We start from the raw sequence: 13,180 nt of genomic DNA, 5'->3' as shown, positions 1-13,180 counted from the left end.
ACTTAGCATTGTTTTATAGCAATGTGGCTTCTTTATGCTTGACCGCCTACATTGATAGTGATTGGGCAGGATGTTATGACACTAGGGTTGCCCCCCCCCCCCCAGGCATCTTTATTACCGACAAAAGTATTTATATGTACAAGATGCGGGTGCCCGGAGAGTACACACTCATCCAGCCGACACCAGATTTATCCAACCTGAAAACATAGGTAAACACGTTACCTGCAACTCCTCGGTCACCAACCAAGGTCGAGCGGTCACCAACCACTCCTGTTGCAACACTCTCGGTCACCAACCAAGGTTGAGCGATCACCAACCGCTCCTGTAGAACACCCTCGGTCACCAACCAGGGTAGAGTGATCACCAACCACTCCTGTACTTTGGTAGAGCGGTCACCAACCCTCCAACAAAGTGCTGTCCCAAACCTGCAAAACAGTAACCAGCCATGGTTTTGGCTCACTGGCCACCCACAGGTTCCACCAGATCACATCCCCAAGCTTGGTACTTGTCTAGGGACATGTTTGCTCAAGTTTCATCGCGAGAAACCTCCTGCAAATCTGTAAAAACAGCCAATAATGGCCCTTACAACAGTCGGCCAGCTCCTGTAGGGACTCTGCTCACTCCGTCCAAGCCCTATTCTCAGCAGAGAAGCCTAAAAACAGTCCCAACAGCCATGCGCAAGCTTCTGGAACTAAATCGATCAGTCTGTAGCCCTGTAGATGCAGTCGGCTTGCCCTGTATGAGTAAAATTGCTGTTTTTCCTGTCCAAAACAGCTCCTAACAGCCCACGACTTCCAGATGAGTGCTCTAAAAGTCAGGGCTTGCCCACTTTGGCCCTCCCACACCCAGAATAGCAACTCGTGGAGCTTTTTGGGAGTGCCCGGGTGCCTATCTCTCATAATTGGCCTTGGTTCATTAAAAATAGTCCACTTTGATGTGAACTCACTTATAAAATTATAAGTGTGCCCGCCCACACTTTAAGTGAATGTGAACCCTGCACCCAATAAACCTTAGTAACATGAAATAATGAATAAATTGGGTTAAGTGTGTACACTTACCACCTGCAAAACACATAAGGAAACCATATGAGTCCCAAATAGGTGTGCACACGCGTATCCACAGGTTGTCCAGGCGTCCCCGGTGCCCGTGGACATTCACAGGCAAAATACCAAGCAATGTCCAGGCATCAAAAACAAGTCATCCATGCATGTGCAACTCACATACATATGCTAGTGCACAAACATAGCGGATGAAACCTCCCAACTTACATCTTGTACATCCAACTAGCCCGTTCACAGGCACCGTCCACATAGGACCAAAAAGTACTCACCAAGGTAACCACCCTTCCATGAGTCCAGAGTCACTCACAAGGATTACCACCCTTCCATGAGTTCATAAATCATGCGAGGAACTCACACCAGGATACCAATCCTTCCATGGAGCCCTTCCACATGTATTCAATCATGACATCATTCCAGACGTCTGCCAGAGGAATGGTGACAATCTGCTACACCGTGTACACACTCACACCATTCACTTCAGGGGGTTTTGTTAGCCTTTGGCTTCCAGGAAGGTGTGAACAGTCTTACACACGAGCGCTTTTTACCTTGTGCTGGCAGGGTTTTTTTCCCGTGTGAATACACTCTAGTGTGTTGGGCACTTTAGCCCTAGGACTACTTTGTACTTCACACATTCTCATTATCTATCGAGTACTTCCAGCTATCACATCACGTCTCTCTCTCTCTCTCTCTCAGCTTGATACGATTGTGCGTGCGCGCGCAAAGCATCTACTCCTCCACCAACAAGATGATGAATTATTTACTTCGTCCATATCTAAGAAAGTTTGTCGTGGATGACATACTTATTTATAGTAAGTCATTGCACGAGCATGTGCAACATCTCAAGACTATCTTGCAGATACTGAGACAAGAGAAGGTCTATGAAAATGAATCCAAGTGTGACCACAGCTTCTTTATTCGGGTCATATCATCACTTAGGATGGTATACGTGTAGAACAAGACAAAGTTACACAAGTTCTTGAGTGGCTAGTGCCGTGCACTATACGATAGGTAAAATCCTTTTTGTAGACATCTGTGTCATGGGTCGTATCATCACTTAGGATGGTGTATGTGTAGACCAAGACAAAGTTACACAAGTTCTTGAGTGGCTAGTGCCGTGCACTATACGATAGGTAAAATCCTTTTTGTAGACATCTATGTCATGGGCAGTGGTGTGTGAACACTCTAGGACTAGGTGGGGCACGTTTTCCCTCTTTAGGAGGTTTTTTCCTCCGTGCATGTGAACACCCAACACTTATCATTTGGGATGTATTTATCCTTGGTACCTTGTACCACTCATTCTACTTGGTAGTCATCATCGAGTTGTGTGCCTCTCACTCTCTCACTTTGTTTGATCTCTACTTTGAGTGTCTTGTTGCTAACCCTAACTCGTAGGTTCCAACATTTTTTCTCCATCTGTACATTCTATGCCATCGTACTTCTTGTACATGCACAATGCCTGTACCTATTCGTACATCCCTATGCGACGTCTGTACCTGTCGCGTATATCCCTGCACAATGTCCGTACAGCTGCCATACTTGTCATTCGTATTGTTTGTACTTACACGACTGTACTTGCTCATACTCGTGTGTACCTTCTTTACATGATACTTACTTATGAGTGGCAAATTCTCACGTGTTAGGTGGCCAAATTGGGTGGCAGGTAGCTCAAGGGAGGGGCAAAAGCAGGAGCGCCTACCAGGCAGGCCGTCAACGAACAGATTTGTGGGCAGTTAATCTTTTTAGGATTAAGAAAGGTTGGAATGTAAAGAAAAGAAGGGGGTGGCCTTTTCATCAAAGGCATAGCATTTGAATTTAATTCAATCATCTGCAATTCATAAAAATTAAGAAAACCATAGATTTTTCATTAAAACTTGTAAACAAGTAAGAAAATTATCTTACATGGAGCTTATAAGCTCTCCTTTGGCTGGAGGGATTGAGGGTTCCAATTCACTTTGGAGAGGATTAGGCCAAAAACAATTGAATTATAAAAAAATTCAATGTAGATGGCTTAGGACAGGAGTAGAGTAACAGTGCATAAACACCATTAAGCTTTTACAAAGGGGAGGCTTCTATTTATAGGAAAAAGTGAGCCTCTAACCAAACAAACTGATTCTAGAATTTTCTAGATCAGTTTGGTCAATTTTTGACCATTTTTGGGTCAGTTCAGCTTACTTTTTGGATCTAGTTTTGAAATAGGAGAGAGGAGAGATGAAAATATCTCATTTTATTGATTAAGAATTAGGGGTAATGATGAGAAAAAGGCACCTACTTCATGAGGGGAGATCCCCACACTGAGGTGTAGTCCACTCTTCATCTTATGAGAGCATTTACTCATTATTGGGGGGTTTTTCTTTTATGCTTCAATTTATCTCCTCCCTACACTTGGATTGATCCTATTGGCCCATAGGAACCTTAATTGGACCATAATCCAAATTTTTTTTGAAAATCAGGACCCTTAGGCTAAGGTCTTTTATACCTATTTTCAGTTAATTCCAATTGCACATTGGAAAGTTCTTTTTGAATTTCTATTTCAGGGGAAACCATTTTAGACACTAGGAGGATTTTTATATCCAAAAATATCTCAATTTTGAATTACCTCCCTCTAGACATTTTCTCTCTCCAGGCCAAAACAGGATCTTTCTTTTATTTCAGAGAGGGGAATAATTATAAGATCAGAAGGGGAAGTGGCAGGCAAGTAATTCCGTCCACACGCCCGCGAGGGCGTCTAGCAATCCCTGCAGCTCTGATACCACTGTTGGCCCAAGAGGGGAGCTGCAGCTAACACAGAAATACATAGCACACCAAGATCACAGAGATGGTGAGAGATGGAGATGCAAATGTGTGGATTGCATTGGAATGTGTATGGAGTTGAGAAGTCAACCCACATATAATATCAAAGTACAACAGATAAGAAAAAGGTGTCCTTTCACGGCATATGTGCTAGGGGGAGAAACCCGAAGGGAAAAAGTGCCCCTAGTTATGCCCTGTTCATGTGTGGCACTACAACCATGTAATATATGCCAATAACTTTGATAGTGGTGCTAGCAAGCACATTATGTCAATAGTGCCATTTATTTACCTCCTTGGGAGATGCACCCAAGGGAGTAGTGTTACATGTGCCAACAACTCTCCTTATGCTGTAGGAGTTCGGAAAGATTGTGCTCACTGCTGCCAATGGTGGGACAATCACACTCTCGAATGCATTGTATGTGCGAGGGATCAAGAAGAATCTCTTCTCAGTTTCGGCCATTGCTGGGTCTGGCCTAGTTGTCCGTTTTGTTGATGACAGATGCTCTGTACATGATTGCAGTGATGGAGTTGCCTCGGGCACTTTGTCATAGTTAACCACATTCTTGAACGGTGATTTGCACAAGGAGGTACATGTTATCTTGGCCTCGTGGTTTTGTTCAGAAGGGTCAAGAAAACAAAGTGTGTAGGTTATGGAAGGCTTTGTAGGTATCCGGCGACACGAGGCACCAGCACACTTAGAAGGGTCAAGAAAACAAAGCTTGCAGGTTATGGAAGGCTTTGTAGGTATCCGGCGACATGAGGCACCAGCACACTTCGTTTTCTTGACCCTTCTGAAGAAAACCACGAGGCTTTTTAGGTATCCGGCGACATGCAATCCCCTCTCCAAGGTCTGATGTGTCTCTGTATGGAAGATGATATCTCATCCTGTAAATGTACATCTGACCATGGAGTCCCATTACAGTTCGAGACTGCCATCTTGATGCGTGTAGTCTCATAGACCCGTGCATCTATTGAGAGAGAGAGAGAGAGAGAGAGAGAGAGAGAGGTTCAACTTTCAAGAGGCTGCTAACTTCTAAGTCTAAAGAGCTCCATTTTAGTAAAGAAGCCTGAAGGAAGCCCTTAGCCAGGAGAGGAGAGAGAGGGGCCTTAGCATGTGCACTCTTATGAGGGAGGCAGCACGTGGCACGGAGGGACGTTGACAAAGCTGTTTTAGAAGAAAGACGGAACACGGTTATAACATGAGCTACACACGTGGCATTCAATGTCCACGTAAAATGTCCAAGCTTTTTAAAACTATTGGCGATGGGCACCTGGGCAGGAGTCTTCTCCACACTCAAGTAAAAACATTACGAACAGCAACCAAACATTAAGGGTCACACTTCATAACGTGTGAACCCACTTTGTGGGCTTTAATTCGACAACGGCAGGCCGCAGCATAATGCCGTTATGCAAACATGTAAGCCGGTTGGAGCGCCGCCAGCTGTTGCAACATGAAGGCCTATCGTTCTGCCGTTCCAGAGTGTGACAGCTTCTCATTTTCCATTCCAGGTCCAACTGAACGCTGTTCCCTGTGACTTTGTACAGCATTGTTAGACACTCGGCCTGATGATGCAGTCCCCAGAAGTGAACAATCAACTGAGAAGGCGTGACTTGAAACAGAGCAAGAGCTGGCAGATTTGTCCTCCAGAAAAGGCCAGTCGGTGGTGGCAATGGCTGAGGCAGGCTGACTGGAGACGGTGCCGCTGGAAGTCTAGAGAACAATTTGAAATGGGAATTCTTAAATAATTGCCGGTCATAGAAACGGAAACACACAAATTGCGCGAAAAGTTGCTTCGGTTGAAATCAAAGATCACAGAGAATTGACCGTAAATGAAAATGTAAGTATTATTTCAGGTAAGACATATTAATCTCTTTGTTTGGGAAGTCACCTTGTCGCCGAAACAGGTGGACCTGGTGCACTAGTGGCAGAGAGTGGCACACTTGGTGCTGCTGCCTGGAGTGGCGGAACTCCTCGACTAGTGCCGCCCATTGGTTGGACTGAGCTGCCCCAAAAGCCGGCGGCAGCGGTCTGCTCCACACGAGTGCCACCCGGATAGGTGGCGGAATTGAGCGGCGCTGGCTGTAAGATGGCAGCTGTAGTGGCAGTAGGCTCTGCGATGGGCTGCTACTTAGCTTTCCAATTGTTACTGCAGGTCCTGTACACAAGGAGAGAGAGAGAGAGGGAAGATGACGACCAGCCCATGAAGGGGAGTAAGGGAGAACACCAGAAGTTGTGAAGTTGGGAAAGCATATTTGTATTATGTTATTTGGTCCTTTTTATAGGAGGCCCCCTTTACAAGGGGTGTGCATATGCTGCCACCACACATGCCACATGTCAGCATGTTGTGCCAAGTGTCCCTAAGAGGTGTCACCTTTACACATCATTGCTTACATAAGACCCTTCTAAGGGGCTGTTCCCACACATAACTGAACCTACACACTGGCGGCTGTTCACACACACCAGAACCGCTTTATTTAAGCCCTAGTTCACACACAATCAAGTGCTAGTTTATACCACCACCTAGAGCTTTTTATTTACTAACCCAGTACACATTTCCACTATTGTGAACATGTATTCCCAACACGTGTGAGTGTAGCACATGCCTTTTTCTTTGCCATCAACATTGGGGAAATGCATGTGAGTGTTGGGCATACCTTTTTCTATGCCATCAACATTGGGGAACATAAATGAACGTTGCATTGATTGCAGGCTCAACAAAGGAGCAGAGACTGGAACATGGATGATAATAAACGCAATGTGATTAGTGCCCCCTTTGCAGAAGCGTTGGGGCTAAAGCAACTTGTGACAGAGGAGGTACAGGCTTAGGAGGTTCTTTTTTTTTTGTTTCCCTGTGTGAACTTAGAAAAAGATGCATCAGAGGGGAAATTTTTGTTTTCATTTCTTTGGGATTGGTTCCATGCAGGAAAGAAAAAGTTGACAAAAGATTGCTGGACTGTAGTGACTCCATGGACCACACAATTCTGGGTTTATTTAGGACTCCCAACATCTTTCTGTACTGCTTGCAAGGGAAGAGTTTATTATTATTTTCTTTTTGAATGCTCTAATGTGGGGACTAACTGATATATTGTCAAAGGCCAATGTGTACTCAATCTGCCTTGATTTTTTACTTTTAATGTGGGGACTGTGCGCTTATGCTGAAAACTTGGTGGGGCCATACCTCTCTTGGTCAAAGCTCCAAGGTGCTTTAAGTGGATGACCAAGGAGCAATTTGATTTTTGTTCATCAACGTAGATACTGTGTTTGGAATTGAAGGAGCGAGATTGAAATCATCGTAGTATTATTGAGCATGGGGTTCCCTTAGTAGTTCTGTATGTTATCTTATATCCTCTCTCGCATTTTTATGTGCACCTGAGAAAGCCTGCCTATATTTGACCCATTTGTAGGGTTATCCCTTGACAAGCAAGATTACTGAAAGTCTAGCTCGTCAAATTTGTAGCAAACTTAAGCTCAGTATCTGGAGACTTGTTAACATAACCAGTTGAAGACACGTGAAGTAACAGTGTAATGTGAGTGTCTAGTGTTTTGATCGAGTTAACTGAATTAGTGAAGCCCTGATCTTAGGATGATAGCATGTCTTAGCAATTGGAGTCGTGGAAGAATGATGCTCTTGATGTTGATGCAAATAGTTAACGTCTCCATGGTGTCCATTTTCATAATATCTTTTCAAATGCGTGTTAAAAACCCGAAAGTTCCTCGAAGCACCTTAACTAAAAATTGAGGTTAACTAAAGTTGATGCTAATAAAACCAAAGAAAAGGGATCATCCACTTTTGCATGCATTGATTGATAAGCAGTTTGATGCTCTCATGAGTGTGCCCCATGCCCCTATTATATAGGAGGGCCCTCAAGTGACTATTGACTCTTCATTTCCCATGTGTGACCCTTGGATGCCTCACCCTAACCTTAACCCTGAAGGTTAGTCCTAACCCATGCTCCACTAGAGCTTGTTCCCATGCTCTCATGCTTACAAGCCTAATGTGGGTTAGGACTCATATACTCCAAATTTGATACATTGCTATAGTACTCATCTTATCGTGCCTTTTGTACATGTGCATGTATTGAGAACCCTTTTGATACAAAGGAAAATCCTTGTCATAAACAAGGATGTACCACTTGAACATCGTTCCATTTACAAACATATAAAACACTTGTGCAAACAAGCTTACTTCCTTTTTGCTAATCAACCATTTTAGGTCGATCGATATATTCTAAGGTGGTGCAAAGCACTCCAAAGACATAAGTGGGGACTACAGAAAAAAAAAGCATTCACATATGTGCTTCTCATGGCTATTAATATAACATTGATGAGGGGCTGAGTGATTATCAATACGCTAGTATTACACCTCATATCAATGTCATGGAGGTGGGAAATAAAAGCTTCAATAAAAAATATTTGAGGAGAATTGCTTATTAGGGTCAGGTTTGAGACTACTTATTGCATACTTATTGGCCTAGCTGCATACTTATCAACCCCACCAAATGGCTTCTTGCATACTTATTTACCGTTACATCCAATAATCTGTAGTTCGTGATCTCTAAGCCTCACATGTGTCTTAGAGACACGGTTAGGAGTTGCCAAAAGGACAGATATGTCATTTCCTCGTAATATTTATTTGTTTGTTTTGTTTGTGTGGGTGACTGAGAGAGAAAGATTTATGTTAATGTCTTTGAAAAGATTGTAAGTGCCTGTGAAGCCAAGGTAATACACATAATTTATATCATGCACATGGGCGTTAGAACATGTAAAACATAAACAACTAAGTGCCTACTTATCAATGGACGCTCAAAATTGTTAACATTCATGGGTGATATGAAACAAATGCACATGGCTTCATGAGAGAAGACCTATAAATATCCAAGTCACATTTTCTCCTCAACCTCTGCAATAAGGGTTTTGATCACAAGCCAGTTGTGGTGGTGCATCCCTTTATCTCCATATGACTTTGACTACCTCTATGTAGAGAGAGAGAGAGAGAGAGAGAGAGAGAGAGAGAGAGAGAGAGAGAGAATATATATGTGTGTGTGTGTGTGTGTGTGTGTGTTTTACACACACACACACACACACACACACACACACACACACACACACACACACACATACATACATACATACATACACGTACCCATGTACATACGTACGTAAAACACACACACACACACACACACACACACATACATACATACATACATACACGTACCCATGTACATACGTATATACATATATGTACGTATATATATACGTATATACATATATATATATATATATATATATATATATATATATATGTATGTATGTATGTATGTATGTATGTATGTACATATATATATGTGTGTGTGTGTGTGTGTGTACACACACACACACACATACACATACACATACACATACACATACACATACACATACATACATACATACATACATACATAGGTAGAGAGAGAGAGAGAGAGAGAGAGAGAGAGAGAGAGCTAATGTCTTTAGCGCCATGAGATTAATAATACTACAATATGTGTGAATATTATGGGAGATGCATTTGGTATCCCCTATAACCCAAACAAAGCATAATGAATGACAAATACGTGAAAACTACAAGATATGTTGGGAAAACACCAATGGAACATACTGATACATCAAAGCTTGATAGGGCTGTAGAACCATCTCAATACCTTCTCTAGTGATGGCCATGAGGAGGATCTGAACTCATGTATTGCATAAGATAAAATATTTTCATCTTTCCACAAGGAGAAGCATGTGTCTCAATGTGTCACCTGCATCGAGCACCCACATGGAGGGTGGTTTCTTTTATGAGCTTTAGATCTCTGGTGTATTTTTTGTGTCGTTGTCCAATTATGGGTTTAGAAGTCACAACTCCCCATGGCTACAATCTTCTCCTTGTCACATGACTTTTAGGCTCAATCTTGTCCAATGTTTTGGAAGAAATAGGTGAATGCTTTACATTGGTTAATTTATTTGTGCCTTCTTTACTCCTTATGTGTATGTATGTCATGCAAAAAGAGTGCCACACACCTTCCTTACTCATACTCAATGACTCAATAAAGAGGAGCATATCGCTAAGTGAAGAAGTACTGAAAGAAGCCTCTAATCTCATAGTGTGTTGGGCATTGAAGGATGGCATACTCCTTGGTCTCAATCTCATGCATATCACATATTGTGCATGATTGTAGCTCTTGGTTTCTATGTATGGATGCACCTCTGTATTCCTTAATATGGAGCCTATGCCATCAAACATGGAGCTTGGCCCATGAAGATCCAGGTTATGCATGTGATTTATGAATGTTTTAAGTTGTAAGCATATGAATAAACCCATCCATCATCATTATTAGAAATAACTCTTGGTATAGGCGCATCCTAGACCTGGACATCTCTAACTATATCCATGTTTTATATATGTAAATCTTCTAATTATCATTTCTTATGACTCTTGCATTCTTGTCTCAGTAATACATGGGACCATCCAAGATAATGAAAAGGTGGCACTATATGCTATCATCCACTTTGTTGCTTTGGTATACCATCAATCCTCATGCATGGATGAGAATAGCGCTAGCCATGGAATTCCATTGTTCCAAATCCATTCTAACCATGTATGTAGGTAAATAGGTGAAATGAGACATGTGCCATGGTTCCAAACCTCTGCACACTATGTATATAAGTAAATAGGCGAAATGAGACATCTATGTGGAGAGGGCATGTTGCAAACTTTGTTAGACTAACATGATGTGGATTTGTGTTAAAAGATGTGGTGATAGACACAATGTTTCTAAGGAGAAGCATGGACCTAGTATTTTGTTGCACATGTGTGAAGCTCTATATGAGCTTGACTACTAAGGTTATTTGATTGTATGGAGAATGCTAAAGGTGAAGTTGCTACATGGACTAAGCATATGTTTGGTGCTCGTATGTGCTTTGGTCATATCATTTGATCAAGTCACGTAGGTTGTTCCATGGAGTATAAAGCATGCATGCATTAAATGCTCGCAAAGCTATATATGGCTATACTTGGAGCTTTTATTAGAGAGTGTGATTAATAGTAATTGTTATGCTTACTGAATTATCATAAAGCTATATATGGATACTTGGAGCTCTTATGAGAGATTGTAATTAGCAATGAATGTTGTGATTATGTCTTGAGTTCATCCTTGTTAAGATGTTTTTGACTAAGTATTAATCATCTTGTTTAGCTTTTCATGGACTTGATTATGATTAGATTTTATCCACCCTAGATTATGTTAGTTTTTAATTTAGTGTCAATATCCCTTAGTTTAGGTAGTTAGGATAGCTCGTTGGATGATTGATGTAGTAACTCTGGGGTGATTAGTATACCCTCTTTAGGGTAATTAGTATATCCTCTTTGGGTGATTGGGAGAGAGAGAGAGAGAGAGAGAGAGAGAGAGAGAGAGAGAGGTCTTAAATAAACATAAAGAATATATTTTTGAGTGGTATCTCAATTTGAGTTCCTTGATTCTCTTGATTCCATTCTTTGGTATACTCTATTTTTAGTGATTTAAAGAGAGAGAGAGAGAGAGAGAGAGAGAGAGAGAGAGAGAGAGAGAGGTCCTAATTAAATATGAAGAGTGTGTTTTGGGTTGTATTGTTCAAGTCAAGAGCTAACCTTAGCCTTGTCGAAGCATGTGTTGTCGGGTTTTTCCTTTGCAAACTTCAACTTCCCTATGTGGGTGCGCTCATCCACATCCTCATTCCGTTGTCACATTGGAATGCTCCCTTGTCAATGGGGTGAAGGAAGAGATCTCTTTGCCTAGATGGAGGCAAACAGAGGTGGTATGTTGTGATGGTTCTCTCTTACAAAGGTTGAGAAATGAAGGGGAACCTAATGCAAGAAGACAATTTACAATCAAACCTATCTAGCATGCATCCAAGCAAGATTCAATGGCATACAATCAAGCAAGTGGGAAGAGGAGAGCTCAGAAGCAAACTATTACAATTGAATGATTGTGTATTGCATATTGCTTAAAAATGACTTATATACAAGTGACTAGTTTTCACACTAGGCCGTCCAAACTAAAAAACAGTGTGACCTCTATTACTAGTCTTAAGCAAGTATGTACACTAAGTCCTTAGATTTTCCCTATTTGACATTAAGCACAAGGTAAGGTTGCTTTATATGTTCCAACATCATCTTACAAAAGATCAGTGCTCGTTCAAGCATGTAAGATGACAAAGCACCTTATGGTAGGTCAGGCGAGTGACACCATGTTAAGTTATGAAGTGGTTTTTTTAACATATCCCTGCTTAATAGTGACCACAACCTCCCACAACCAAGTTGGTGATGAAGACTTTATTAGGGTGGAAAGGTGTGGATGGTTCAGGATAAGCCATGAAGTTGGCATGTGAGGTTAAATGGTATGATTCAGGAATCATAGGTGCAGAGCATATTAGTGAGAAACTTTGGGTAGCCGTAGATGCAGAGAGTTTATCAAGGTGGTATGAAAAGTGAAGGCAAGGTAGAGTTTCTTAATGCCATCCTTTGTTAGTTATGGACGTGGTGTGGACCCTTCAACATGAGGTGGTTGGTAGAAGGGCTCCACATCGTGTGATTAGCAGAATGAGCATGAGGACTACCATGTAATAATTTGCATGGGTGGATGGTGGTCTGGATCTTCACGGCACAACATGAGAGTATGTTCAAATATCAGAGCAGCGTGATGCTTAGAGATGAGGCTTGTTTGTGGCAAAAATGTCGGCTAGGGTGAGGTTGTGCTGGTGGTCAAAGTAGAGGTTACATAAAAGTCCGTGATGAAGATGTTGTCAGGGTGGAAAGGTGTGGATGGTCCAAAATAAGCCATGAAGTTGGCATGCAAGGTTAAATGGTATAATTTGGGAATCACAGATGTAGGGCATATTAGTGAGAAGCTTCGGGTAGCCCTAGAGGCAGATAATTTTTCAAGGCATCATGAAAAGTGATAGGCAATGTAGAGGTTCTTAATGCCGTCCTCTGTTGATTATGGAAGTGGTGTGGACCGTTCAAAATGAAGTGGTTGGTATAAGGGGTCCACACTGTGTGATTGGCAGAATGAGCGCGAGGACTACCATGGAATAATTTGCATGGGTGGATGGTGGTCCGGATCTTCACGGCACGGCATGAGAGTATGTTCGGATCTCATAGCGTGATGCTTAGAGATGAGGCTTTTTCGTGGCAAAAACGTTGGCTAGAGTGAGGTTGTGTTAGTGGTCAAAGTAGAGGTTACATACATAGAAGCTCAAGGGTGAGGTTGTGTTGGTGATCAAAGTAGAGGTACCTGCATTTCTTCTTCTTCTTTACATAACCAAC

General features: G+C 42.0%; 1 protein-coding gene across 1 annotated transcript in view; it reads left to right on the top strand.

The window, feature by feature from the left end:
• LOC147607202 (coiled-coil protein) overlaps nt 1-7,142 on the top strand; it is a 56,256-nt gene extending 49,114 nt beyond the window's left edge. Inside the window, exons 5-6 of the mRNA XM_086791176.1 lie at nt 6,562-6,666; nt 6,776-7,142. Of these exons, the coding sequence (XP_086647302.1) occupies nt 6,562-6,666; nt 6,776-6,790 (120 nt within the window). The 3' untranslated portion in view covers nt 6,791-7,142. The remainder of the gene's footprint in view (nt 1-6,561; nt 6,667-6,775) is intronic.
• The last annotated feature ends 6,038 nt before the right edge of the window (nt 7,143-13,180 follow it).

This window comes from Cibotium barometz, chromosome 56, assembly GCF_041138505.1.
Source record: "Cibotium barometz isolate CiBa-2024 chromosome 56, ASM4113850v1, whole genome shotgun sequence".
In the NCBI taxonomy this organism is placed as follows: Eukaryota; Viridiplantae; Streptophyta; class Polypodiopsida; order Cyatheales; family Cibotiaceae; genus Cibotium; species Cibotium barometz.
This window is presented reverse-complemented; position numbering and strand designations above follow the sequence as displayed.